The 26,842-nt window shown below is 40.5% G+C and overlaps 1 protein-coding gene and 1 non-coding gene across 2 annotated transcripts in view; one reads left to right on the forward strand and one right to left on the reverse strand.

Moving 5' to 3' along the window:
• The window catches only part of LOC145359343 (26S proteasome non-ATPase regulatory subunit 11), a 77,120-nt gene that overhangs the window by 13,096 nt on the left and 37,182 nt on the right, over positions 1 to 26,842 (forward strand). The window contains exons 2-4 of the mRNA XM_080213947.1: positions 15,439 to 15,540; positions 17,300 to 17,424; positions 18,133 to 18,204. Coding sequence (XP_080070073.1) covers positions 15,439 to 15,540; positions 17,300 to 17,424; positions 18,133 to 18,204 — 299 coding nt within the window. The remainder of the gene's footprint in view (positions 1 to 15,438; positions 15,541 to 17,299; positions 17,425 to 18,132; positions 18,205 to 26,842) is intronic.
• Positions 3,693 to 3,887, reverse strand: LOC145359358 (U2 spliceosomal RNA). Its single transcript, XR_013889572.1, has one exon. It is a non-coding gene; the product is annotated as a U2 spliceosomal RNA (small nuclear RNA).

The raw sequence follows: 26,842 nt of genomic DNA on the forward strand, positions 1-26,842 counted from the left end.
GGTGAAGGTGCCATAATTTCCAAATGGAATGAAAAATGCACATTCACAATAATTAAGTAAACTGTTTATAAGATTTAAAGTGCGTTTTGCTAACATTTTTGTGCCAATTTTCTAAGTGTCATTACATTTCGAGCTCTAAATGTTCATGTCTTTGAAATCTATCCTACTCTTTATTCACGCGTACAGGATGTGCAATATGAGAGGTTGATGCTTCTTCGATGAGGTAGCTGATGATTGCTGATTCCTACCGTACAGCTCAACATGTGGTCTTCTCGCTTACCTGCTTGGTATCACCTTGTTATTGCTGATTCTATGTCAGCAGGGCCTGTGGAGTTATCATTTCAAGTCCATGTGACTCTTCAGCAGAGACTCTTAAGAGTCATACAGACTCAAAACTTTAACATTGTTTCTCTCTCCACAGACACTGCCAGAACTGCTGAACATTTCCAGCATTTTCTGTTATTTCAGATTTCCAGCATTTTCTGTTATTTCAGATTTCCAGCATTTTCTGTTATTTCAGATTTCCAGCATTTTCTGTTATTTCAGATTTCCAGCATTTTCTGTTATTTCAGATTTCCAGCATTTTCTGTTATTTCAGATTTCCAGCATTTTCTGTTATTTCAGATTTCCAGCATTTTCTGTTATTTCAGATTTCCAGCATTTTCTGTTATTTCAGATTTCCAGCATTTTCTGTTATTTCAGATTTCCAGCATTTTCTGTTATTTCAGATTTCCAGCATTTTCTGTTATTTCAGATTTCCAGCATTTTCTGTTATTTCAGATTTCCAGCATTTTCTGTTATTTCAGATTTCCAGCATTTTCTGTTATTTCAGATTTCCAGCATTTTCTGTTATTTCAGATTTCCAGCATTTTCTGTTATTTCAGATTTCCAGCATTTTCTGTTATTTCAGATTTCCAGCATTTTCTGTTATTTCAGATTTCCAGCATTTTCTGTTATTTCAGATTTCCAGCATTTTCTGTTATTTCAGATTTCCAGCATTTTCTGTTATTTCAGATTTCCAGCATTTTCTGTTATTTCAGATTTCCAGCATTTTCTGTTATTTCAGATTTCCAGCATTTTCTGTTATTTCAGATTTCCAGCATTTTCTGTTATTTCAGATTTCCAGCATTTTCTGTTATTTCAGATTTCCAGCATTTTCTGTTATTTCAGATTTCCAGCATTTTCTGTTATTTCAGATTTCCAGCATTTGAAGTAATTTGATTTTTGTCACATTATTGTGTCATGTCACATAGGACTTATTGGGCTATGATACCACAGTCAACTGCCTCAGTTGGACCTATATTCCTTCTGGAAGGAGAAAAAGTGGTGGAATAGTTCCTCAAATATCTGCTAATCCTTGTGTTAGTGCATTTAATTGTGATCTGTAAGCCATGCCACTGGAGATGCATTTGTTAATTTTCTGCAGTTTGTTCTATGCAGTGCTACAATTGATACCCTAATTTTTTTCTTAAGTCATGTATATATCAGTACTTTTCATTCTCCATGACAAAGCCTCGACCGATTAGAGTTAACTTGTCAACCAACCATTACACTTTTCTCATAGTATCAATTGTTGTTCACTTTGAAATTTGGCATTCTTGCATCTGTCCTGATGAGTGCAAGACAAAAAGCTTTGACTTCATGTCTTCAACATTACTCTTACTACTAAGTGACTAATAGCAAATATTGCTGCAGGTCAGTTGCCCAAGTTCCCAAAAGACTTGAAGAAATCTAGTCTGATCGTGGCAGTACTCTTTATATAGACTGGATGAACCAAATTGGCATAATACCATGGAGGATAAGCTTGTGAAATGCATTCAAGATGCTGTTCTGGAACAATATCTCAAGGAATTATGAGGGAATTTGCTATTTTAGATCCAGTATTACAAAAGAAAATGTGATTGAATAGTGAAATGATGATAAATGATCCCTTTAGAAAGTAATCATGATATGATAAAATTTCAAATTAAGTTTGAGTGATGTGGCTAAGTCTGAAGCTATGGCCTTGAAGTTAAATAAAGCCCGCTAGAGAGCTAGGAGAGTGTTGACTGAATGAGGTTGGGAAATTAGTTGAAAGATATAACAATAGATAAATGTTGCATAATAGGGAATAAAAATAGCTCAGCAGGAAAAGTGGTGCAACCATTGGTAACTGGAGAAGTTAAGGATGGTGTTAGATTAAAAGCAAAAGCTTACACTTGGTACAGAGAGTAGTAAGCCTGAGAATAGCAAGATTTTTTTTTAAAAATCAACAAAGGATGATCTAAAAATTGATAAAGGAGGAAAAAATAGAATACAAGTGTAAAGTGGCAAGAACTAACACCTGCCTGTAAAACCTTTTGCAACTGTATAATGGAAGAGATTAGCTAAATTTGTCCTGTGTCTGAGTGGCAGAGGCAAGAGAAATAATATTGGGGGTTGAAGAAGTAACAGAAACGTGAAACAAACGTTGTTTCTGTCTTCATAGTATAAGTCAGAGCATGTCATAAGTTATGGGAAACCAAGAGTAAAATGAGAAACTTGAAGTAATTAACATATCTAAAGAAAAAGTCCAGTGAAATTAATGGACTAAAGACCAATAAATTAAGGGACCTGATGCCCTTACCCTCCCCACTCCTCTCAAATAGGCAACTAGCAATGGAAATTCCCACATTGATTTTGATCTTCTGGAAGTTATTGTATTCCAGAATAACCCTTGTGGATTAAAAGGAAACCAGTGTAATCCTTATGCTTAAATAAAGAGAGGTAGAAAGCACAGAGCTATCAGTTATCCTGACAGTTGATATCAGTGAATTACATAAGGGACTGAGTGTAATATGTGCCAATTCTGCTAACAATATAAATCTAGACAGAGAAGAGAGCCGTCAGAAGTATCTGAAGAAGCTGCAAGGGAACGTAGAATGTAATGAGTAAATGGGCACAAAGCTTGCAAGTGGATAAAGTGAAAGTGTAAAATTATCCACTTGGATGGAAGAATAGAAAAGGTTTTTTGTTAGAGACTAGTAACTAATGACATTCAGATGGTTTTGGAGCCCTTGTACACAAATCACGGAAAGGAAATGTGCAAGTTCAGCAAGTAATTAGGAAAGCAAATAATATGCTGACCTTTATTGCAAGGGGGGTTGGAATATAAAAGTGAGGAAGTCTTGCTGCAAATGTACAGGACTTTGGTGAAATTACACCTGGAATGTTATGTATAGTTTTGGTCTCCTTGGCAAACAGACTGTACCTGCTTTGGTGGGGCTGGAATGGTTCATTAGCTTGATTCCTAGGGTGAAAAGCTTTCCTATGAGGAGAGATAGCTTAGAATGGACTTTTATTCTTTAGGGTTTCAGTGAATGAGGTGATTGCACTGAAATGTGTAAGATTTTGGGGTCTGACTGCATAGATGTTGTTTCTCTTGACTGGAGAGTCTAGGACTAGAGGGTATGCAGTTGATGAGTACATTCAAGACTGAGGTTTGGTACTAGGGCATAAGGTGAAGAAGTAAAGCTGATGAAGTTCACCCATGACCTTATTGAATGGTGAAGTGCTTTCAATGGACTGAATGGCCTATCCTATTTCCTGTTATTTTGTAGTTGAGATTGCTGAAGATGTTTTTTGTTTATATTTAATTCAATCCAATCAAAGTCTCAAGTGAGACATTCCAGGTCCAAGCTGACAAGACAGGCAAGCCTCTTCCTGTCTTGGGCTAGATCTACATGATCCAAGCTGATTGGACAGGCACTACACCCCCTCCAAGGCTTGATCTCATTTGCATCTTAGCCAGTCTAGATGCCGCTTTTAAAAATTGTTTCAAATGAAACCTCAGTGTAACCTCATGACTTCAACCAAGTGCAGGACTGCTGATACTACCCTTGATCTTAGCCAAAAGGCTGAGAAGCGATGAAGATGTTACACTAAGAAAAGATACCCCCAGCTTTGCACTTAACACTGGCTATGCGACTGCATAAGATCCTCTTTACAGTACATCCCTTGTTATAAACACAGTGCTTCATTGGCTTCTGCAAGCTACGTTTTAACAAGTGCTAACTGTCATCGATTGTGATAAAGCCAACTGTGCTTATCTATGCTTTTACATGATTGTTCATATCAAAAAGAGGTCTCCAGGTTTTATCATGCAATGCAGAGTCAGATGCAGTTCTATATGTAGGGAGTTAACTGATGAAATGAGGAGCAACTGCTAAGAAAATGGAGGCAGACATCTGCTTATTTGAGGCAAGAGAATTGAGTGAGTGCCAACAAAGCATAATTTTAGAAAATGAACTTTTTAGAAACCCTCCCTACAACCCTGTGAATTTGTTCTGTATTTTGTTATACATCAATTTTTGTAGCACACTTGATTAGACACTACTTTCCTGTGGTGGAGGAAATTTTGTAGAATGTGTGTACATATTTGATACTGGACTGCTTGAGGGTTTATATTGGACTTTTTGGTTAAGTGCCGTTACGGGTTTACTATTTGAGCTGGGGTGTCAGGTGGACTATTTAGACTCCTTTCCACCTCTCTCTCCAAAATATTCATGATCTTGTACAAAAGGACAGCTTTAAAAATTTCGTCCCCCTGCCCCCTCCGCTTTTAAATGCAGCCCTGCCTCCTTTTAAGTTCAGGACAGAGCATACATTTCTCCCGCTAAATGTAATAGAGGATATATCCAAGTTAGAAACCATCTCTTCGAATGTGTTGTTGTAAAAATTGTTACTTTTGTTTGAAAGTGCAACTTTATTATTTAAGAGTGAGAAATCAGGAGATGCTAGACCTATTAGTCTAATGTCTGCTGTAATAAGTATTAGAACCTATAATTAAAGACAGAAACATGAGCTAATTAAGAGTGTCAACATGGATTTGTACGGGTTAGTTATATCTAATGAGCTTAATTAATTTCTCTTTTATAGTCATGAAGAGGGAAATGTCTATGGATGTAATTGGTTTGAGAAGGCACTTGTGCAGTTTGATGTAAGAGATTGTTAGCTAAAGTTAAAGCATCTTGAATTAAAGACAAATTATTGTCCTGACCAGCAGATTGGTTAGATGTTAGAAAATAAAGTACAGGTATAACGGGTGTGCAACTTGGAAGAAAGTGACCGATGGTGTTTCAGAACTATGCAAGGTCTCAACTATTCACAGTATTCATCAGTGATTTGGATAATACAGTGGAGAACCATATGCAAGTTTGCCTTGCCTCAAAGGTTGGTGTTATAGTAAGAATTGTAGAGGAAAACATAAAATTAGACATTGATAGCTTAGGTGAATGGGCAAAACTGACAGGTGGATTCCAATACAATTATTTGTATTGGCAGTGGAAGTTTTTCCTTTATTTCAGTCGACGTCTCCCAGGGTTGCAAGATACTGAGATGGTCCATCATGTGACTGTTGATTCTTGACCTGTGGATCTTTGTGCTAAATGATGCCCTCCAATCTATGCCCCCATTGATCTGACTATTTATATGGTGAAAGACTTGAAGCTGTGAAGGTTCAAGAAAATTTAAATGAGGATTTTTGCAGGTCACTACATATTGTGGTAGTCTGGAACAAAGAATAATCCAAACATTAATGATTGCTGACCTTTGTTTTTGGAGCACCAGAATATAAGAAGATAGAAGTCATGCAGCACCAAGACAAAGCCCTGGTGAAACCATATCTGCCTAGAGTTCTGGACGTACACCTTGGGAAATGTATATTAGCATTGAAAGTACAGCAGCACAATTATCAGAATGTCATCAAGGTTCGAAGAGTTGGATTATATAAAAAAAAATTGCATTAGTGTTTTGCACAAGCAACAAACACCAAAATGTTTTACAGCTATCTGTAGTGAAGTATTTTTGAAGTGCAGTTAGTCGTAATGTATGAAAAGCTTCTAATTGCGTTCCGCCAACTCCCAGAAACAGCAGTGCGATGGCCAGATAAACTTAAATTTGTGTTGATTGAGGGAAACATGTTGGCCAGGACACTGGATAACTGCCCTGCCCTTTGAAATAACATCTTCTACATCCTTTGGCGCTGATACATGGAAGAGAGGGTACTTCTGGTGCAGTGCACTGTTAATACTACACTGGAGTGTCAGCTGAGGAGAAAATACCTAAACTCGCTTTGTATTCCCTGGAGAGTTGATGGTTTAAGGGTGATTTGATTGAGGCTTACAGGATTTTGGAAAAAAATGACAGTTGAGTCCAGAATAAGCAGCATAAACCTTGAAATTAGGAGTTCGTTATCTAGAAAAGTAGTTAGAAATGACATGACTTGGAATTGTAGAACACTTCCACAAAACAGTATCTGCGAGCAGCTTAAAATTCAATGACAGGTCAGTTACAGTAAATATAAAAACAGTTCCTTATGCAGATTGGATATGTTCTGCACTTTTCACATAGCACCAAGATAAGCTGAAGCAACCATAATTTTACTTATTCCTTGATTTGGTAACTCTGTTGGCTCTTAAGATCATAAAAAAAATCAGAGCAGGAATAGGCCATTTGGCCCACATAGCCTGCTGAGTAAGTTTGTGACTAATTTGATTAATGGCCTTAACACTTGCCTATCCTCCATAACCCTTGACTCTATTGTCAATCACCTATCTGTCTAATTCCATCTTGGAATATACTTAGTGGCCCAAACTCTAGTGCTTCTGCAGTTTCCAAAGTCTAAAGATGTCCAGAGAGGAAATTCCATCTTAAGTGGGAGACCTCTTGCATTTAAGTTCTTGGTGCTCTCAGAAGGAGAAACAGTGACTCACTCGATATCAAACTCCTCTCACTGGCTTGGTAGACCATCTTGCTCAATGTTTTCTCATTCAACAACCTTTCCACCCCAGGAATCTTCTCTAAACTGGCTCCAATGCAAGTATATCAGTTCTTAAGTACAGAGACCAAAACTCTATGCACTATAGGTGTGGACACTCCGGTGTACTGTAAAGCTGTAGCAAGGGTTTTAACTATTTTATGTTCCAACCCCCTTTGCAGTACAAGCCAACATGCTATTTGCCTTCCAAATTACTTGTTGCACCTGCATGTTAGCTTTTGTTTTTAATATACAAAGACATCTAGGTCCCTTCCTACCAAAGAATTCTGCAGACTTTCTTCGTTTAAATGGGCAGTGTTTCTTAGATGACACGGGTGGCATAGCGGTTAGCACTGTTGCCTCACAGCTTCAGGGACCTGGGTTCGATTCCCATCTTGGGTCACTGTCTGTGTGGAGTTTGCGCATTCTCCCCATGTCTCTGTAGGTTTCCTTCAGGTGCTCCGGTTTCTCCCATGCTCCAGAGATGTGCGGGATAGGTTGATTGACCATGCTAAATTGCCCTTAGTGTCTTGGGATGCATAGGTTAGAGGGATTAGTGGGGTAAATATGCGGGGTGAAGGGAATAGGGCCTGGGTGGGAATGTTGTCAGTGCAGACTCAATAGGCCGAATGCCTCCCTTCTGCTCTGTAGGTTTCTATGATTCACTAGATGACAGACTAGCCTGCACATGCCCAAATGCATTGACATTTTACATGTCACTGTCAATGAAGTCTCAGGCAGCTGCTTATAACAAAGATCTTGCTGACCAATTGCGTGCACACAAATAAACTCTGCATTGACAAATTCGGCTTGGCATGCATGTATGTATTGTAGTCTGAAAGTCAGTTAAAAAAGTTCAAGTCCTGTACCCCTGGCTGTGCTCACCCCATTGCCAGCTCCCCTGAAGGGCTCAACTGTGCCCTGACCGCATCCAGGTCATCAAAGGCCACATTGAGACCGCAGGCTGCCCTTAGCATACCTGGAGATGTTAGGTCTGCACCTCACACTAGCACAAGTAAGTATTTCCAAAAGTTATGTGGACCAGTACGGTTGAACTGGTACAAAAACAGAAAATGCTGGGAAATCTCAGCAGGCCTGGGGTCACAGAGAATAGAGCTAATGTTTAAAGTCTGGATGACTCGTCAGTGCTCGACCCTCTCCACAAATGCTGTCAGACCTCGTGTGATTTTTTCCAATGTTTTCTATCTGTTTCAGATTCCAGCATCCGTGGTAATTTGCTTTTATCTTGGGGTTCAACTAGTACTTTGTGATCTGGCAAGTATGTTAGTCTTGCACTAAATAGAAATTTTTAATTGGTATGAGCTCATGTGGACAGAGGGCAATATGAACTTGTTTGCCAGTTACATTGTCACCTGTTGACCATACACAAACGTCCACAATGTGAGAACATTATTGCACGGGCATGTGCTGTTCATGGCCCGGAAGTTAGGCTGGCTAATGGATGATCCTTATTGATGACAAGGTCTTTTGTGAGTGGTCAAGTTGAAATATTCCCGTGCATACATCTTTGTGACTTGACCATTGGCGGAATTCAGCTGTAGCACCCCTTCAATTTAATTCTCTAGTTCCTCATCCCATTTATTAGGTGAGGCATACACTTCCTCATCCTTTCTGCAGACTGATGTTCTCACCTCTTCTCCAGGTCAAGTTATGTAGTGCAGACCACATAATGACTATCCAGGCCGCCCTCACTGCGTTGTGCTGCAGGGTCCCCAAAGGCAAAGGCCAATAGTTTCCTCCATAGGACCCTTATGCCATGACCAGACTTGCCTCTTCTGCCTCACTGCAAGGGGTTCTGATGGCATCTTCAACCAGATCTGAACAAGATGACCATGTCACAGATCTAGCCACTAATTTGTGGCCAAAGGGATGTAGATAGCTGTAGTAACACGGCATTCAAGTATTGGCATGTGGCTGCTGACTGAGTATCATATCATGTTATTCGCATCTGATGGTCACAAGCAATCTACATATTCAGCAAATAGGGTTAGGGTTGATGAAAGTTGCCAGACATTCTTCTGCCTTGATGGCAACATGTATGCAGCCTATTGTATCCTGAACACACTCAGAAACCTGGCCATGGCTTCAGAACCCATTGCCCAACACCTGGAAGTCTTCATCTGTTCTGAATCTTGTGCTCACCAACTCTCTTCTGCAATGCACTTGTAACCTGTGTAATGGTGAATGGCAGCTTTTGAGATTCTGCGCATGTTACCAGTTGATCTCTGGGAGGAACTGGAGTCGTGGGAGGTGTGGGGAGGGAGAGACAGAGGGTCAAGGGAGGAGGAGTGGGGTCAGAGGCAGGAGGGATTGCAGGGAAATGGTGGCAGGGCAGGGGCAGGAAGGCGTGTGGACAGGTGGCAGGCAAGGTGGGTCAAGGGGAGGTGCCGAGTGGTGGAGGGAGAGGGATTGGAAGCGTGAGTAGGGGGAGGGGAAGTGGAGGAGCAGAGGGGCAGAGTGGAGGTGGGGGGAGAGTGGCAGGGAAGGGGGTAGAGCAATGCGAGGGGGGAAGCTGGGAGAGTGGAAGGGTGGGGTGGTGTCAGAGGGGAGGAGGCAGAAGGAGGAGGGAGGGAGAGGTTGATGAGAAGGACCAGGTCTGCAAGAGAGGGAGAGAGAGGGACAGAAAAGCAGAAGGTATGAGTAAAGGATGGCATTGAGGGGGAAGGGGGTAAGTTGTGCTCTCCGAGCTATTGTGCTTCCCTGATCCCAGAATCCTAGACGTCTTCCCAAGCCTGTTAGCCAGCCTCTCCTTCCCTGGGGCTCCCGACACCTGGTTCTCCCTGTCTCCTGCAACCCTGGGATCTTGACATGTTCATCAGCCTATCAACAATAAATGTGGTAGAGAAACGATGTATTTGGAGGAGCAGCACCTTGCAGAATTCTCCTCTCCTCTCCTGCCTGATTGGCATTTTGAAAACTGGCTCCAGAGGCCACAGAGGGTAACTTCACAGTACACAATCTGGGTTGGAGATTGGACAAGCCTGTTGTAGTCCTTCTCCTGAGTTCTTTTCATAAATTGCCAATTGATTTTGGTCTGATCTCCCAATACTGCCTGAATCTCATCTAGCCTAAATCTCACTTTCATGCTGGGCCATACTTATACTTTTTGCAGCACTGTCAGTATACATAGTGGGTTCGTTGTTTACTATTGCCTAGCTCTTCCTTGGGAGCAGTGGTACAATGGTTAGTACTGCTGTCTCACAGCGCCAGGGACTCGAGCTCGATTCCTGACTTGAGTCACTCTCTAGGTGGCGTTTGCACACTCTCCTCATGTCTGCATGGGTTTCCTCCCACTGTCCAAAGATGTGCTGATCAGTTAATAAGTAAATGGGTTATTAAGTAAACTTTAAAACTACTTTCCCAGAAAACCTTGATAAACAGTTGGAGTGTCTGTTGATACAATTTTCTACCTTTTTTCTGCAGGCCTAAATAGGCTCCTTGCATGACATAGTACCAATCCCACTTCCCTGGTACAGAGTTTCTAACCCGCCCAGCCTTGCCTGATTGTGGTGTCTTTTTGTGAACTTTTCATTAGTGAGCTAGCAAGAGTTGATCAGCACAGATAGATTGGTGATCCTTGGCTTTTTATTGGCAGTGCTAAAGGGGCTGGAATTTGTAGAAAGCAGGGCATTTGGACCTAATTGACTCCGAGAGAAGGAAACAACAGGTTCATGGAGTCAAATTGTCTCCATCTGCACTGCAATATCACAGAACTCCATGATTCCAAATCAGGATGTTGTCTTATTCAGAGGGAGACTAACAGATGTCGGTGTTACCATGAACTTGAGAAAGTATAAATCCTACTTTGATATAATTGTCACAATGTCAGCTGAAGCTGAAAACACCCCCTTTAAATTGTAACAAGCAAGCCTCAGTGACAAAATTCAAAAACCATGCAAAGTTTAAATGAATATGCTTGTGGCCTAAATGTTAAATGTTCATGGATCAGTGTGTCGCATTTACATCACCTATATTCAAGGGAGCAGTATTGAGTTGGGTGGCAGGAAGGGGAAGGAGTGTGATGGCCAGGATAAGTATTAGGTTTAATTGGCGACAAGGCACAATTGATGTGGCAGTCTGAGGCAGATGCTGGCCAGTTGGAAAATTGAAAGTGCCATGCCATCAGAGTTCAAAATACAGGGCTGGGTGCAAAGGGTGGGTTTGCCCTTTGAAAGCAAATTTGGCTACAGTGCCGTCTGTCCTTTCATCCAAGTCACTAATATAAATTCTAAATAGTTAAGGCCCAGCAGTGATTTCTGTGGCACTCCACTTGTTACAGTTTGCCAACCTGACAAACCATTTGTCCTGACTCTGTTCTGTCAGTTAGCCAATCCTCTGTCTGCTAATGTGCCAATCCCAGACCTTAAGCTTTTATCTTGCTTGATAATAATTTACGTGGCACCTTATCGGATGGCTTTTGGAAATCCAAATACACTACATCTAATTGTATTCCTTTATTTACCCTGTTTCTTACAACCCCAAAGAACTTTGTTTGTCAAATATAATTTACCTTTCCCAAATCATGTTGGTTCTGGCTGATTATATTATGGTTTTCTAAATATTCTGCTACTACATTGGCAACATTTTCCCCATTACCCATATAATGCTAATAGCCTATGGTTTCCTACTTTCTATCACTCCCCTGTCTTGAATAGGGGTGTTACATTCCTAAGCACAGAATAAATCCCTGCAGTGTAAGAGGAGGCCATTCAGTCCATCAAGTCTGTACTGACTATTCCCTATCCCTTTAACCCTACATATTTATCCTGCTAATTCTCCTGACACTAAGTGGCCATGCTAAATTGTCAATCAACCTTACCTGCATACCTTGGGCTGTGGGAGGAAACCAGAGCACCCGAAAGAAAGCCACGCAGACATGGGGAGAACATGCAGACTCCACACAGATAGTGACCCAAGCTGGGAATTGAACCCAAATCCCTGTTGTTCTGAGGCAGCAGTGCTAACCATTGTGCCACCATGCTTGTCTTAATCTGCTGGAACTTTTCCAGAATCTAGAGAATTTTGGAAGAATGCAGCCAATGCATCAACTATTTCTGCAGCTTCCTGTTTTAGGACCTACAATGCAGGCCATTGGCTCTAGCGGACCTGTCGGTCTTGAGTTCTGATAGTTATCCTAATACTTCTTTCAGGGTGATTGTTTTAAGTTCCTCCCTCCATTCTCCCCTGCTTTCCTACTGTTCTTGGGATGCTTTTTCTGTTTGCTGCTGTACAGACATGTAGCAAATACTTGTTCAAAGTGTGCTGTTTCCTTGTTTTCCATTATTAATTCCTAGTCTTGCTCTCGAAGGGATCAATGTTCATTTTATCTCCTCTTTCCCATATATATTTTATATATTTGTAGAAGCTAATGCTAGCTGTTTTGTATTTCTTGCTAGTTCTCTCTCGTACTCCAATTTTTCTGTCTGTCATTCTTTTTCATCACCCTTTGCTGTTTTCATCCACTCAACTCAATGCCCCAAAGCTTTACATAGAAACAAAGAAGATAGGCGCAGGAGGAAGCCATTTGGCCCTTCGTGCCTGCTCCACCATTCCTTACGATCATGGCTGGTCACACAACTCAATAGCCTAATCCTGTTTGTTTTTCCACATAATCTTTGATCCCATTTGTCCCCAAGTCACGTATCCAGCTGCCCCTTGAATACATTTGATGTTTTGGTCTCAACTACTTCCTGCGGTAATGAATTCCACAGGCTCGCCGCTCTTTGGGTGAAGAAATGTCTCCTCGCCTCCGTCCTAAATGGCCTACCCTGAATCCTCAGACTGTGACCTGTAATTCTGGATTCCCCCTCCATGGGGAACATCCTCCCTGCATCTACCCTGTGCAATCCTGTTAGAATTTTATAAGTCTCTGAGATCTCCCCTCATTCGCCTGAACTCCAGCAAAAACAATCCTAACCTAGTCGATCTCTCCTCATCAATCCTGCCATCCCCAGATCAGCCTGGTTAAACCTTTTGCTGCACTCACTTGAGAACAGGAACATCCTTCCCCAGAAAAGGAGACCAAAATTGCACACAGTATTCTAGCTGTGGCCTCACCAAGGCCCTATATAATTGCAACAACACATCCCTTCTCCTATACTCAGCCTCTTGCAATGAAGGCCAACATGTAATTTGCCTCCTTTACTGCCTGCTGCACGTGCATGCTTACCTTCAGTAACTGATGCATAAGTTCCCCTGCACACTCCTCTCCCAGTTTACAACCATTCAAGTGGTAACCTGCTGCCTTGTTTTTGCTTCCGAAGTGAATAACCTCACATTTATCCAAATTATGCTGCATCTGCTGTTGATTTGCCCACTCTCACAATCTATCCAGGTCATTCTCAAGGATCTCTGTATCCACATCACAGTTCACCCTCCCACCCAATTTGGTATTATCTGCAAACTTTGAGATGTTACATTTTGTTCTCTCATCCAAATCATTAATATAATATTGTGAATAGCTGGGGTCTCAATACCAATCCCTGTGGTACCCCACTAGTTGCTGCCTGCCAATATGAAAAGCACCTATTAATTTCTACTTTTGTTTCCTCTCTGCCAAGTTTTCTATCCATCTCAATACACTTCCCCCCAATCCTATGCGCTTTAATCTTGCACAATAATCTGTTATGCAGGACTTTGTCAGAAGCTTTCTGAAAGTCCAAATATACCACATCAACTGGCTCCCCCTTGTCAACTCTACTAATTACATCTTCAAAGAATTCCAGCAGATTTGTCGAGCGTGTTTCCACCTTCATAAATCCATGCTGACTGTCTATCTGATCCTGCCACTGCTTTGTAAATACTCTGCTATAAAGTTCTTGATGGATTTGAGAATTTTCCCTCTTACCGATTTTAAACTTACTGGTCTAGAATTCCCTGTTTCCTCTCTACTTCCCTTTTTGAATATTGGAATGACATGAGCTACCCTCCAATCAGCAGGGACTGTTCCAGAGTCTATAGAATCCTGGAAGATGACCTCCAATGCATCCACTATTTCTGGAGCCACTTCCTTAGTACTCTGGAATGTAGATCATGTCCTGGGGATTTATCTGCCTTCAATTCCATCATTTTTTCCCAGCACCATTTCTGTACTAATAGTGATCTCTTTCAGTTCCTCCTTCTCACTAAATCTTGCATTCTCCAACATTTCTGACATCTGATTTGTGAAGACAGAACCAAAGTATGTATTCAGTTGCTTGGCCATTTCTTTGTCCCCTTTTATACATTCCCCTGTTTCTGTCTGTAGGGGACTGACGTTTGTCTTCACCACCCTCTTTCTTTTCACATATCTATAGAAACTTTTAGTGCCAGTTTTTATATTCCCTGCAAGCTTACTTTCATACTGTATTTTCCCCTCAATCAGTCCTTTGGTCCTTCTTTGCTGAATTCTAAACTGCTCCCAATCCTCAAACCTATTATTTTTCTTGGCCAATCTGTATGTTATTTTCCTTTGATCAGATGCTCTCTTTCCTTTGTAAGCCATGGATTGGCCCTCTTACCCATTTTGCTTTTATGCCAGTCAGGAATAAACAATTACTGCAGTTACCCTATGTGTTCCATGAATGTTTGCCTTTGCCTATATCAATCTCTGTCATCCCTTTAAAGAACTCTCCCCAATCTATTAAGGCCAACTCATGCCTCATATTGTCATAGTTTCCTTTAAGCTTTAGCACCCTAGTCTCCGAATCAACTGCTCCACTCTCCATCTTGATAAAAAGCATTAGCTGACTCTTTCTAATATTTCTCTTTGGCTTGAAGCTTTGTCTTTTTATCAATCTTCCCCATCCACAGACAGCTTGCCATATATACTTTCCTGTGGCTGCTATGAATCTGAAATAAAAATGGGAATTCTGGAAAAATCCAGTTCTAGCAGCATCTGTGGTGAGGAAAAGTTATCTCAAGATCTTGTGCCACTTCAGAGGAAGAGTCATATGGACTCAAAATGTTAGCTTTGTTTTTCTTTGCACAGGTGCTGCCAAACCTGTTGAGATTTTCCAGCAGGTTTTCAAGCTTGCTGGTTTTGTGTAATTGAAGTCCGAGGCTAAATGCAGTGTGCGCCTTGGGACCAACGTGTTCCGTCGTGCAGATCATCTTAGTGCCTAGTTCATGCGAGCCTGTTGATATCGATCTATTTCTAGACCGTTGTTTCAATTATCAGGACCCAGACTGAATTGGTATGTCAGCAGCAATCTAATTTGGTATTTGAAAGTAAAAGAAATTTGCTGGGCATTATAGGCAGCCTATCAATTAGTCATGGGTCCCTGCGAAGGGTGTCTCATTCAGTCATGGCAACATTGGAACGCCAGATCTATAAAACTTGCAATACAAATTAGTCACCTGCAATATTTATGGACTGCATCCTGTATAAAGTTTTCCTTTCCTGGCCCTTGAGTGCCACAAAGAAGTTGACCATCTAAAGTTGCACAGCTGGTTTTCCTGAGCATTTTTACATACTTAAAACTCTAAGCACTAACTTTGTGAAGTACTTTTTCGTCAACAGCTAAATGTTATGTTTTATAAAGCCATTGAAGTCTGCTTTAGAAGATGTCTACCTCCTTCCAACTGATGGGTCTGCAGGCATTTTAACAGCATACAAAAGCCTAAGCTACTGGACTGAAAGTCTCATTTATTTTATCTTTCAGTGAAACGGGATATCCAGCAAGATGATGAAGAAGCTGTCCGTGTTAAGGAGCAGAGCATTCTGGAGCTGGGGGGTCTCTTAGCCAAAACAGGGCAAGCAGCAGGTAAAATATAGAGCAGTTGCCTTTCTAATTGAAGTGCTATATGTGCAGCAACATGTACTGAATGCGTGTGAGGCCGAGCTACAAAACTTGTTTCTGTTTAGAGCATTCTGTTTCCGTCAATTGCATTAAAAAGTAATATGCTGGATCATAGAAGAGAAAAACCTGTGCCCAGTGATCCTTTCCTGTTTTTCAATTTGCAGATTTGCAATAGCGCCAGTGTTTTTCAAGTGGACCTATCCTGTGTGCAAACTGAAATAATTTTGGTAGCATTAGTTGAATGAGTTTGGAGCTTGAACTAACTTCTTAACAATCTTTTTCTTCAGAGTTTCTGGACATTTTCAGTGATAAAGCACAAGGAGGTCATTTGGTGCATTGTGCCAACGTGAGCTTTTTTTTTTGAAAAAGCTATCCAATTAGTCCCACTCTCCTGACTACCAACAGTGCTACATTTTCCCCTTTGATAATTTATCCAGTTCCCTTTTTGAAAAGTTACTACTGAATTTGCTTCAACCATGCTTTCAGGCAATCCATTACATCATAACTCATTGTATTTGAAAATAATTCATTTTCTTCTGGTTATTTCATCCATTTCTTTAAAACGATATCCACTGGTTTTCAACCAACCATCTTGCTTAGAGATATAGTTTTTGAATATTGTAGCTTGGGGAACCTTTAATTTCCCTTTGCTTTCTCATGACAACACCTCAGGCAATCAGACAACTTGCCAGTCAGTCGGCACACTTTTGTCCTGCAGTATAAATTGTTGTGACTGTGATTTGACATTCTTGTCCTGATGAGTGCAAGATGAAAAGTTTGAGCAGCATGCCTCTCTTTTCAGCAAGATTCAAGGACTACTACCAAGTGATTGTTATATTTGCTGTAAAAGGGTGCTTCACTGTCACCTTTTCACCTGCAGTGTGGAACTTGTAGAGTCATTGTTGGCAAACCTACCCCATGCAAGTCCTTATGGAACTGTATCAGTGATAAATTCTGCATTGGGTCATTGATTTGCATGCTTTTGTATAAAAGGTATGCTTATGTTTTTGATCAAATGCTAAATAAAATGTCATCTCCAAGAAAGCACGATCACTTTGAGAATGGAAGCATTGTGAAACAAACCATACCCCATAATTTATTAATCAGTTCCCATTTTAAAATTCACTCCCATCTTAAAATTAAATCTGACGTGAATTGTACCTATAACTCCAAGCTGGAATGCACTTTGTCTAATTTGATGCATGGATTCACTTTATATTAGAATATAAATTGATATCCAATTGTGACTCCCTGGTGGAAGTACAAAACTCTTACTTTATCTGTGAAGTTTTTGGAAAACCTAAAAATCAGTTGCATACTAAGAGAGCTCCAAAACCTAGCAACATATTTAAAAATCTTTCTCGAATACATTAGCATATTCCTAAGGAACATTGCCCTTCTTTCACAAAAACTGACTTTTTTTTGTTTCACTCTTTCTCTTTGAATTGCAATAGTAATTAGTGACAGACCATATCTAATGATGTGCATTTTCTAGAGTTTGTGGGCAACCACTGAAAGTGAGCTGCAAGTTCTAATTAAGCAAAAGTTGGAAAATACTCGTGTTTATTGGTTTCTAAGCCTTCAAAACATCTTTGTTATAAAGAGAAAGTGCTTAACTGATACCACTAAATTATGGCTCTGGTCAAGAAATTCTGGATCTTGTTTTTCATTTTGCATATAATGGAACTCTGAACATTTGAAATTCATTCTGCCCCTCTTAAAGAGCTAGGGGGACTGCTGAAGTACGTCAGGCCGTTTCTAAATTCCATCAGTAAAGCCAAGGCTGCTCGGTTGGTTCGGTCTTTGCTCGACTTGTTCCTAGATATGGAAGCAGCAACTGGTCAAGAGGTAAGAGCGAACAGTGGCGAGCAATTTAGCTGCCCAATGCTGATTTTCTGTTGAATGTTTGTTTGATTTGCCAAATAAAATCATAGAACCTAAATAGAGTAGGATTAATGTCATGACCAAAAGTTGTTGGATTGCAGCGTTTCATGCATACGATTAGTCCAGTGAATCCCACCAGCTTCTCGGACATGCATGGATAAAGGTCAAGTTGAAAGTCTAGTCCATCAATCCTTACAACTGTTGGTTGTTGTATGGTGAAGAAGAATTGCTAGACAAGCAGCAAACCACCAAATAGAATTTCACCATGGCTAAGTGATGCTCCATTCTCAAATGAGACTATCTAGGCTGATGCATCGTTATACTGCACTTTTGTGATGTCGTCTTTCAGATGAGGCCCCATCTACCCTTATGTCTGTAATAATCCAGGACACTTTTTTTGAAGAAAAGCAGAGGGGTTCTCCAGTATCTTAGCCGTGATCCTCAGGATCGACAATTTCACTCTGCGTACTGTGGCCCCACAAACAACAAAACTGCTGGAATCTTTCTGTACATTATTGAGACTGCAAAACATGGCCCACTAGATTGTATTAACGTAATAGTTTTTTGTTTGCATAGTTAAATAAAGTGCTGTGCCCTCAAATCAGAAATGACTTCGCTTGTTTTTCCTTGTACTTGGCCATTGTGGAACTAACTGACCTGCGGTCTTCACAGGTTGAATTATGTTTAGAATGTATTGAGTGGGCAAAATCTGAGAAGAGGACGTTTTTACGCCAGGCTTTGGAGGTATGTTCTGAATTAAAAATTGGTCTTAACAACGGAAGTAATAATAAATAATATCCAGTTAAAATTTCTGGTTCACCCATGAACTCAGAAGAAATTTCTGAATCAATTATTTTTTCACTTTAACAAATGGGTGTTATTTTTATTTTTAAGTTTTTCAAGCAAATTACTGAAAACTCTTTTTGCAACAGCGAGGAATCTTTTGACTAATTTTTCATTTTCAGTTTTTGGCATTGTAGATTTGGGAAAGAAAACTTTATGTAAAATCATAGTTTTGGTTTTCTTGTATCATGTGGAGGAATCCCTAATGTTAATTTTGACGTTCAATGCATTGGACTACTAGAATTTTTGATACTCAGGACCTTGCTAGTTTCCTAATGGTAGTGAGAGAAATCATGTTGACCAGTGCTTGTAAACTTTCTAGCTAGCAGCAGCAGGAACCTTTGAACATGACACCGACCCATTGCCCTGAGTAAGGGAGTTGAGTGACTGCTGGGTAGTTTTGACTGAGCACTTCAACAATGGAACTTAGTTGCCTGTGGTGTGACTCATTGCAAAAATGGAGCTTCCAGATTTTTAAATCTGTATCTTATGAGTAAACACTTAACATTGCAGAATATAAGAACACAAGAAATAGGAGCAGGAGTAGGCCAACTAGCCCTTCGAGCCTGCCCCGCCATTCAGTAAGATCATGGCTGATCTGTCGTGGCTCAGTTCCACATTCCCGCCCTCTCCCCATAACCCTTAATCCCCTCTCTCATCAAAAACTATTTAGTTTGTCTTCTAGAAATAGTTCAGAATAGAAACTGTGTACACAGCATTTGTACTTTTAATCCATAATCATTGACTTTAAACTTAGTGACTTATATTTGAGTTAAACTAAATTGCCTCACTATTGACCTTTGATTTTTTTTTAAGCTTTGTGGATGGATTACTTAAGTTTCAGGTGTGCAAGGGGAACTTAAAACTTGCTTTGATTTGCAGGGTTGGTGTTGTGGTGTAGAATGATAAATGTTTGCAAGGAGGTATCAGCCAGGAAAATTACGTCGATAAATTTGAAAAGGGAAATATGGAATAATTGTGAAACATTCACAGCTGAACGTTTCCCAGAATCTTAATGTGCTTTAAAGTTTGTCTCAAAATATATAAAGATATTCTCAAGTCTGGTATTGTGAGCTTGCTGTGTGGGAAGGTGCAGGTGAAAACTCTCATACTAAGCCCTCTGCATTATTTTAGTATGGCAACTTTCTTGAGAAAGGAAATCCTTTGTTTACATTATGGATAATTATTTCAGCACCAGGCCTAGGTTCTTAAATAACTACAATGTGCTGCAAAGTTCAGAAAACGGGCATTAGTTTGATGCAATTTCAATATAATATTACACACTGAATTGCATAAGGGAAATTGAGTAGGAAATCTGCAGCTAGGCTCCTTGACTGTTGATTTGGATGCTTGTTTGAGTTAACTTGAGTTAAAACAACTGAGGCTGGAACCTACTAACAGAAAAGTCCTGAGGAGTGAAGGTATGGGGTCTGTCATGTGGTTCTTGAAACTTTGTTGCTAAAGATGTTTATCAGGATCAAAAAGTTCTGCTTGGTTAGTCCTAATGAGCTCCAAGTCTGATGTTCAACAGTATCACAAACATTCTCGGTATCTGGAGGAAACATCGAGCCTTGTGTTTGACTCAGTCGGGAACACTCCTCTTGATGTTGACGAAGTTCCTGGAGCGTAATGTGCAGATAGGGCATAACCAACAATTTTACTGGCAGGGGGTGAACTCTATGCTATGTTAAAGATGAAGAGCAGCCATGAATGATGTAAATGTCTAGAAGTAATGATCTTAGAGCTGAACGTTAAGGATTGTTGACTCACCTTAAAGCAGTCCTTTTGAGGCTAGAAAAGGGGTACTCCCCCTCCAGTTGGTGTTTCTAACTCAAAGATGGGAGATTTTAAATTAATAAGGCATCTTGCTGATTGCAACATTACCATCTTCCTTTTTCTTATGCATCCTTCCTTCTCTAGAATGTTTGGCAAAGGTACTGAGGCAACTGGGGCTATGAAAAGAGAACAGGATTTAATTGCCATGATTATTGTCTGAAGCAGTTGTAGTGTAGCTTTAAATAAAATTTGAATGGTGTAAGTCTCCAAGAAAATCGCTTATACTGCTTTCATGCGCCTTAAGACTTTCAACCCTAGTGCTCGTATCACCTTGGAGAATTTGGAGGCCCTTTGAATTTTATTCAGGTTGCATACTTAAGCTCCAAGGTCCCACAGACAGTTGGAAAACTTGCATGTCTGCCCACTATCACCATTTTATTCAATATAGGGTGTTGGGTGACAGTTTCAAGAGTGTATTTCATTCATTTTTGACTTGTCCACTTAATGATTGAAACATGTGTGTCAGTTGTCGAGTAGGCAGTTGGGAATAGAACAGTATATTTCTAACACCTGACTTTTGAGGTCAGACATGCTTGATAACGGAAGATTATGGTGGCACTTTGATCTTCAAATTTGGTTGTCTGATAATTGAATCACAATCACATGGGCCATTTGACCCAAAAGATTGTGGGTCTACAATCTTTGTAGACCCACAAAGATCTAGCCGAACTCATGGTGAAACTTATAGGGGCGGGCAAGTCATTGAAGCTAGAGTTACTTCCCCTCTGCTCTGCATAACACTGCAAGGCTGTGCTAACATGGATAGGATGAAAAGGAGCTGGAGTCTTGACATTGTTCTTTGTTGTTAAGTTGCGTGTTCAACTCCATGATTGTTTTGCAAAGCTTCAGCTTAACCATCTTGCATTTAGGGCAATAGTCTACATTGCATATCAGGAATTCATCATCCACTTTGTAGATTTTGTCTGTTTGGCTTGAAGACTGGCATCAAGATGTACTTATTGTGTGTCAGCTGAGGGGACAATGTGGTTGTTTGTCAGCATATTTTGCTTAGGCTTATCCTTGATAGAAAATGGAACAAAACCCAGCATCTGTAGACAAACCAAGGACTGTTCTTGTTGCAAGAAAATACTCTCTGAAACTCTACAAAGTAGTTGTTGTTAGTAGATATTTATCCATGGATTATTTTATAGGAGGTATTGCATTAGAATTATGTTTATACTAGCATAGTTTGATTACTATCATGGTCATTATTTAGTTCAAAATGTATAAGCTACTGCAGACAAAACCCATCTCTGTTGCATTTAGCTCAGTAAGAAGACTCTCAACACCAGATTAAAGTCGTATACCCTTCTCTGATCAGAACTTTCCACTCGCCTGACGAAGGAACAGCGTTCTGAAAGCTTGTGGGTTTACTATCAAATAAACTTGTTGGACTTTAACCTGGTGTTGAGAGACTTCTTATTGTGTTTACCCCAGTGCAATGCTGGCATCTCTGCATTTAGTTAAATCAGTAGGATGTTGTTCTTCTGATACAAACACATTTTGTTCAGATAGCTCAAGTGTATGAATCAGTTGTAAACTAGTTGTTGTGACTTTGTCCTGTGGATGTTCAGTTGACTCCCATCAGCTTTTACAATTAAGGGTAGTAAATGGTCACTACGCTAGAGATACAAACTAATTCTCTGGGGCTGTGCTCAAATCCCACCATGGCAGCTGAGGACGTTTAAATTGCATTAATTAATATCTGAACTAAAACTAATCTCATTAAAATGAGATGATTGGAATTATTATTTATATCATCTAAGAAATTGATGTTGAATATGACAGTAAAAAAATCTAAGTCTGTATTCAGAAAATATGCAAGCCACTGCAGACAAAACCTGATGAATCACCCTGTATCAATCTCTGCACTAGAAACTCCAAAGGCATTGACTGCCCTACTGACACTGCAAAATTCCCCACTAACTTCTGGGGATTTGTGCCAAATTTAGTAGAGCTGTGTTTCAAACTGTCTGATTCACTGAATCAAACCTTACAATCAATATTCAAGATTCCTTTTGCCATCATCACCAGGTATATCCTGAGTAGCAGCACTGATTGAGCTAATCCAGCCCTGAAGGCCATATCTGCCAGATTGGGCCAGTAGTAAGGGGTGAGACAACTAACGAGAGGGAAAAGCCTACTTGTCCTTGTCCTCATCCTCATAAATTCACCGATCGCAGCTGCATCTGTCCTTGGCAGTATTGGTTGAAATGACCATCACTTGCTCCTTGCAAAGACGCAGTACATTGTGGGCAGACTTCGTTGTTTTGTGTGGTACTGTTACTGTGCTAAATGACGGAGCGGTTCAAAATTGGACTCCCATAAAGCTGCTGGGGCCATCAGTAATAGCGACAGAGTTGTAATCAACCACAGTGTGTAATCTCATGGTCCTGGCATATATGTCGCTCTACCATTATTAAGCTTGGGAATGAACCCCGGCTCAATGAAGAGTACAGGAAAGCGTATCAGGTACATCAATCGGTATGCCTGGAAATAAGATACCGCAACAGAATCAGCATGTAATGGGTGGCACGGTGGCGCAGTGGTTAGCACTGCTTCCTCTGTCAGGGATCCGGGTTCAATTGCTGGCTTGGATGAATGAATGTGGAGTTTGCCTGTTCTCCCTATGACTGTCTGGATTTCTTGCTGGTGCTCCTGTTTTCTCCCACAGTCTGGTTAGATGTATTAGTCATGCTAAATTCTCCCTGAAAAGAAGCCAGAGTAGTGACTGGGGGATTTTCACAGTAACTTCATTGCAGTGCTAATGTAAGCATACTTGTGATAATAAATAAACTTAAACTTAGACAGAGCTAAGTGACCCCACAGCCAGCGAATCAGACCAAAGTTATGCAATCCTGCTACAGCAATCATAAATGTCACTGGAGTCAACCCAAAAACCCAGACTAGTGCTCTGGGGATACGGGTTCAAATCCCATAATGACAGTTGGAATCTAATTCAGTTCATAAAACCTGGAATTAAAAATGAATCTCAGCAATGGTGACCATGAAACCATAATTGATTGTCAGAAAAGCCCATCTGGTTCATGAATGGCCTTTAGGGAAGGAAACCTGTCATGGTTCCCCTGTCTGACCTATGAGTGACTTCTTAACTGGCCTCTGGAATTACTTAGTTAGCTACTCAGTGGTACCAATGCTTGCTAGCGATGATCACAGCTCATAAAATTTAAAGTATAATGGGCAATTAAACAACTAGAGGGAGAGACTGCACAGAGATCAATATCTTCAGTAATGAGGGATTCCAACATGTCAGTGCAAAAAAACAAGGCTGAAATACTTGGAACCATCTACATTTAACTGAAATGATGCATCGTTACCTGCTCCTAAGGTGTCCACCATCATATCAGTCTTCAGCCAATCCAATTCATTCAATGATACGAAATGGTTGAAAGGTACCGGATTCAGCAAAGATTATGGATCCTGATAACATTGGGACTGCGGTACTGAAGACTTATCCAAAATTAGCTTTAATCATGTTGTCTTAGAGTACAGTTACAAAATTGACATTTACCAGCAATGTGGAACATTTGTCCTGGTTTGTTCTGTCCACAAGATGTAGGACAAAAGAAGAGGCCCCTCGACCCATTAGAAACATCTGAACTCCCACCTAGCCTCATCTGCCGGATACTTGGCCCATAACCCTGGATGTTATGATGCCAAGTACTTATCCAGATACTTTTTAAAGAATGTGAGGTAACCTTCCCAGGCAGCGCATTCCAGACTGTCACCACCATCTGAGTTTTAAAAAAAAAATTCCCTCACAATCCCTCCCTCCCCAAATCTTCTGCCCTTCATCTTGAACCTATGTTCCCTAAGGGGAACAGTTGCTCTTTATCCAGCTCTGTCCATGTCTTTCGTAATCTTGTACACCTTGATGAGGTCGCCGCTCAGTCTTCTCTGTTCCAATGTAAACAACCTAAGCCTATGCAACCTCTGTTCATAACTTAAAATATTCCATCCCAGGCAGTGTCCTGGTAAACAGCCTCTTCACCCGCTCCAGTGCAGTCACATCCTTTCTATATGTGGCAACCAAAACTGCATACACCACTGTAGCTGTGGCCTCAACTTCTATACGACTCCAACATAACTTCCGTATTTTTATAATCTGTGCGTATTTCAAACACACCAAGGTCCTCTTGTTCCACAAAACTTCCTAGTATCCTACTCTTCTTTCAGTACTTTCTTGTCAAATTACTCCTTTCAAAGTATATCAGCTCACCCTTTTTCAGGGTTAAATTCCATCAGCTACTTACCTCCCCATTTGATCATTCAGTCTATATCATCTTGTAGCCCAAGCCAATCTATCTCATTGTTAACCATCTTTCCAAGCTTTTTGTTATCGGCAAATTTACTAATCCTATCCCCCATGTAATCATCAATGTCATTTATATAAATAATGAATAATAGGGGATCCAACACACATCCCTATGGTATCCCCTGGACACTGGCTTCTAGTCACTAAAGTAGCCTTCTGTCATCACCCTCTGTCTTCTACAACTGAATCAATTTTGAATCCACTTTATCAAATTACCCAATATCACGTGAATTTACCTTAATTCTTGTCCCATCAATCTACTCTTTATCAGCCAAATAATGGAAGGAATCAATATCAAGTGGCTCTTATTTAGCAACATCCTGCTCACTGATGTTCAGTTTGGGTTCCACCTGGGTCACTCTTACAACCTTGGCTCAAATATGCATCAAAGAGTTGAACTTAAAAGGTAAGCTGACAGTGATTGTCCTTGACAACCACACTCCTGAATCTCCTCACCACTGAATCAGACGGTCAGCATGCAACAAGATCTGGATGGCATTCAGGCATGGGCTGATAAGTATTGTAATATTCATAACTACACAGGTCCAAGGCAATCTTTGAGAGAATCTTGCCATTTGCTCTTGCTGTTCAACAGCATTACCTTTGCTGAATCCCCCATCACAATTGTTGGTGGGTTACCATTGACCAAAAAAATTGAAGCAGTCGTAGAAATACTGTAGCTGTTAGAACATGTCAGAGGCTATGAAACATCAGTTTGAAGAGATCTGCACGCCACATCTACACAAGTTTTTCACTAATGATCTAGACTTGGATGTACGATGCACAGTTCCAAAATTTCCAGATGAGACAAAAGTTGGATATGTTCACCGTGGAGAAGAAAGAGTTAGACTTCAAGTGGAAGAGAGCACCAGTAAACTGGTGGAAGGAGTATGCAAATGGCAGATGAAATTTAGCACAGAAAAAAGCGAAGTGATGAAAAATGTGTAATGGTGGGTAGAACTAGAGCCACCTGGGGGTATATGTGCACAGATGGTTGAAAGTGAAAGTACTGGTTGTGAAAATAGTTAAAAGCTGTACAAGATGCTGAACTTTACAAATACAATATAGAATACAAAGGCAGAGGTTGTGACGAACCTTGATACAAACTTGTTTCAGCCTGAAATAGAGTCTTGTGTTCAATTCTTGGCATTCCATCTTTGGACTGACGTGACAGCTTTGGAGATGCTGCAAAGAAGATGTACAAGAATGGTTTCAGAAATGAGAAATTTCAGTTAGATTAGCAAAGCTGAGTTGTTCTCAGACAAGATGAGCTTAAATAGAGATTTGATAGAGGTATTAAAATTCTTGAGGGGACTGGACAGACCAGATAGAAAATATTTCCATTGATGGCAAGTCCAAGAATCGAAGGACATCAATTTAAGATGGTTAGCAAAAGAAACGTGACTTGAGGTGAAACAATTTCACACTGAGGGTGAGATTTTCCAGCCATGCTCGGCCCAAGAACGGAAAATCCTGCCTGAGGTCAGTGGACTTCTGTCTGGTCCATGTCACACCCGCTACGATTCCTGTGATGGATGGGACTGAAAAATTCCGCCCGAGTGTTTAAAAGTAGGGATGCACTTCCTGAATCTGAAGGAGGCAAATTCAGTTGTAGCTTTCAAAAAGGAATTAAATAAGCTTCTGGAGAGAATTTGCAGGGTTATGTAGAAAAAGTGGGACCAACTGAGTTACTCTTGCTGAGAGAGAGCACAGGAAGGATGAGCCAAATGGCCGCTGCCTCTGTTGTAACCATTCAATGATTGTGATAAATTTACTTTGTTCTTGGACACATGTAGCTTGTCACTTGCATTGCATATGAATTAGGAGCTGGAGTAGGCCACTCAGTCATGGCTGGTCTGATTTTTAACCTCAACTTCACAGTCCTCCCTACCCCAATAACCTTTCACCCACTTGCTTATCAGCAATCCATTTCCCTCTGCCTTAAAGATTTCAAGGACTCTGCCTCAACCAACTTTTGAGGAAGAAAATTTCAAAATCTCTTGACCCTCCTGAGAGGAAAAAAAAATCCTCATCTCTATCATAAATGGGAGACCCCTAATTTTTAAACCTTGACCCTGAGTTCTTATTACACTGTCAAGTCTTCTCAGGGTTTTGTTTCAATCAAGTTGCTTCATAGTCTTCTAAACTTAAGCAGATGCAAACCTAGCCTGTCCAACCTTTTTCTCTTCAGACAAGCCACCCATTCCAGTTATTAATCTAGTCAATTTCCCCTGAACTGCTATTGCATTTACATCTTTCCTTATGAAAGACCAATACAGATGTGGTCTCGCCAGTGCAACACAATGAAATCCCATAAACTCTAATGGGGTTACCACATACATACCTGTATAGATTTGGCATTGTTGG

The sequence above is a fragment of the Carcharhinus amblyrhynchos genome, chromosome 27 (assembly GCF_965287045.1).
Source record: "Carcharhinus amblyrhynchos chromosome 27, sCarAmb.v2.hapA, whole genome shotgun sequence".
Lineage (NCBI taxonomy): Eukaryota > Metazoa > Chordata > Chondrichthyes > Carcharhiniformes > Carcharhinidae > Carcharhinus > Carcharhinus amblyrhynchos.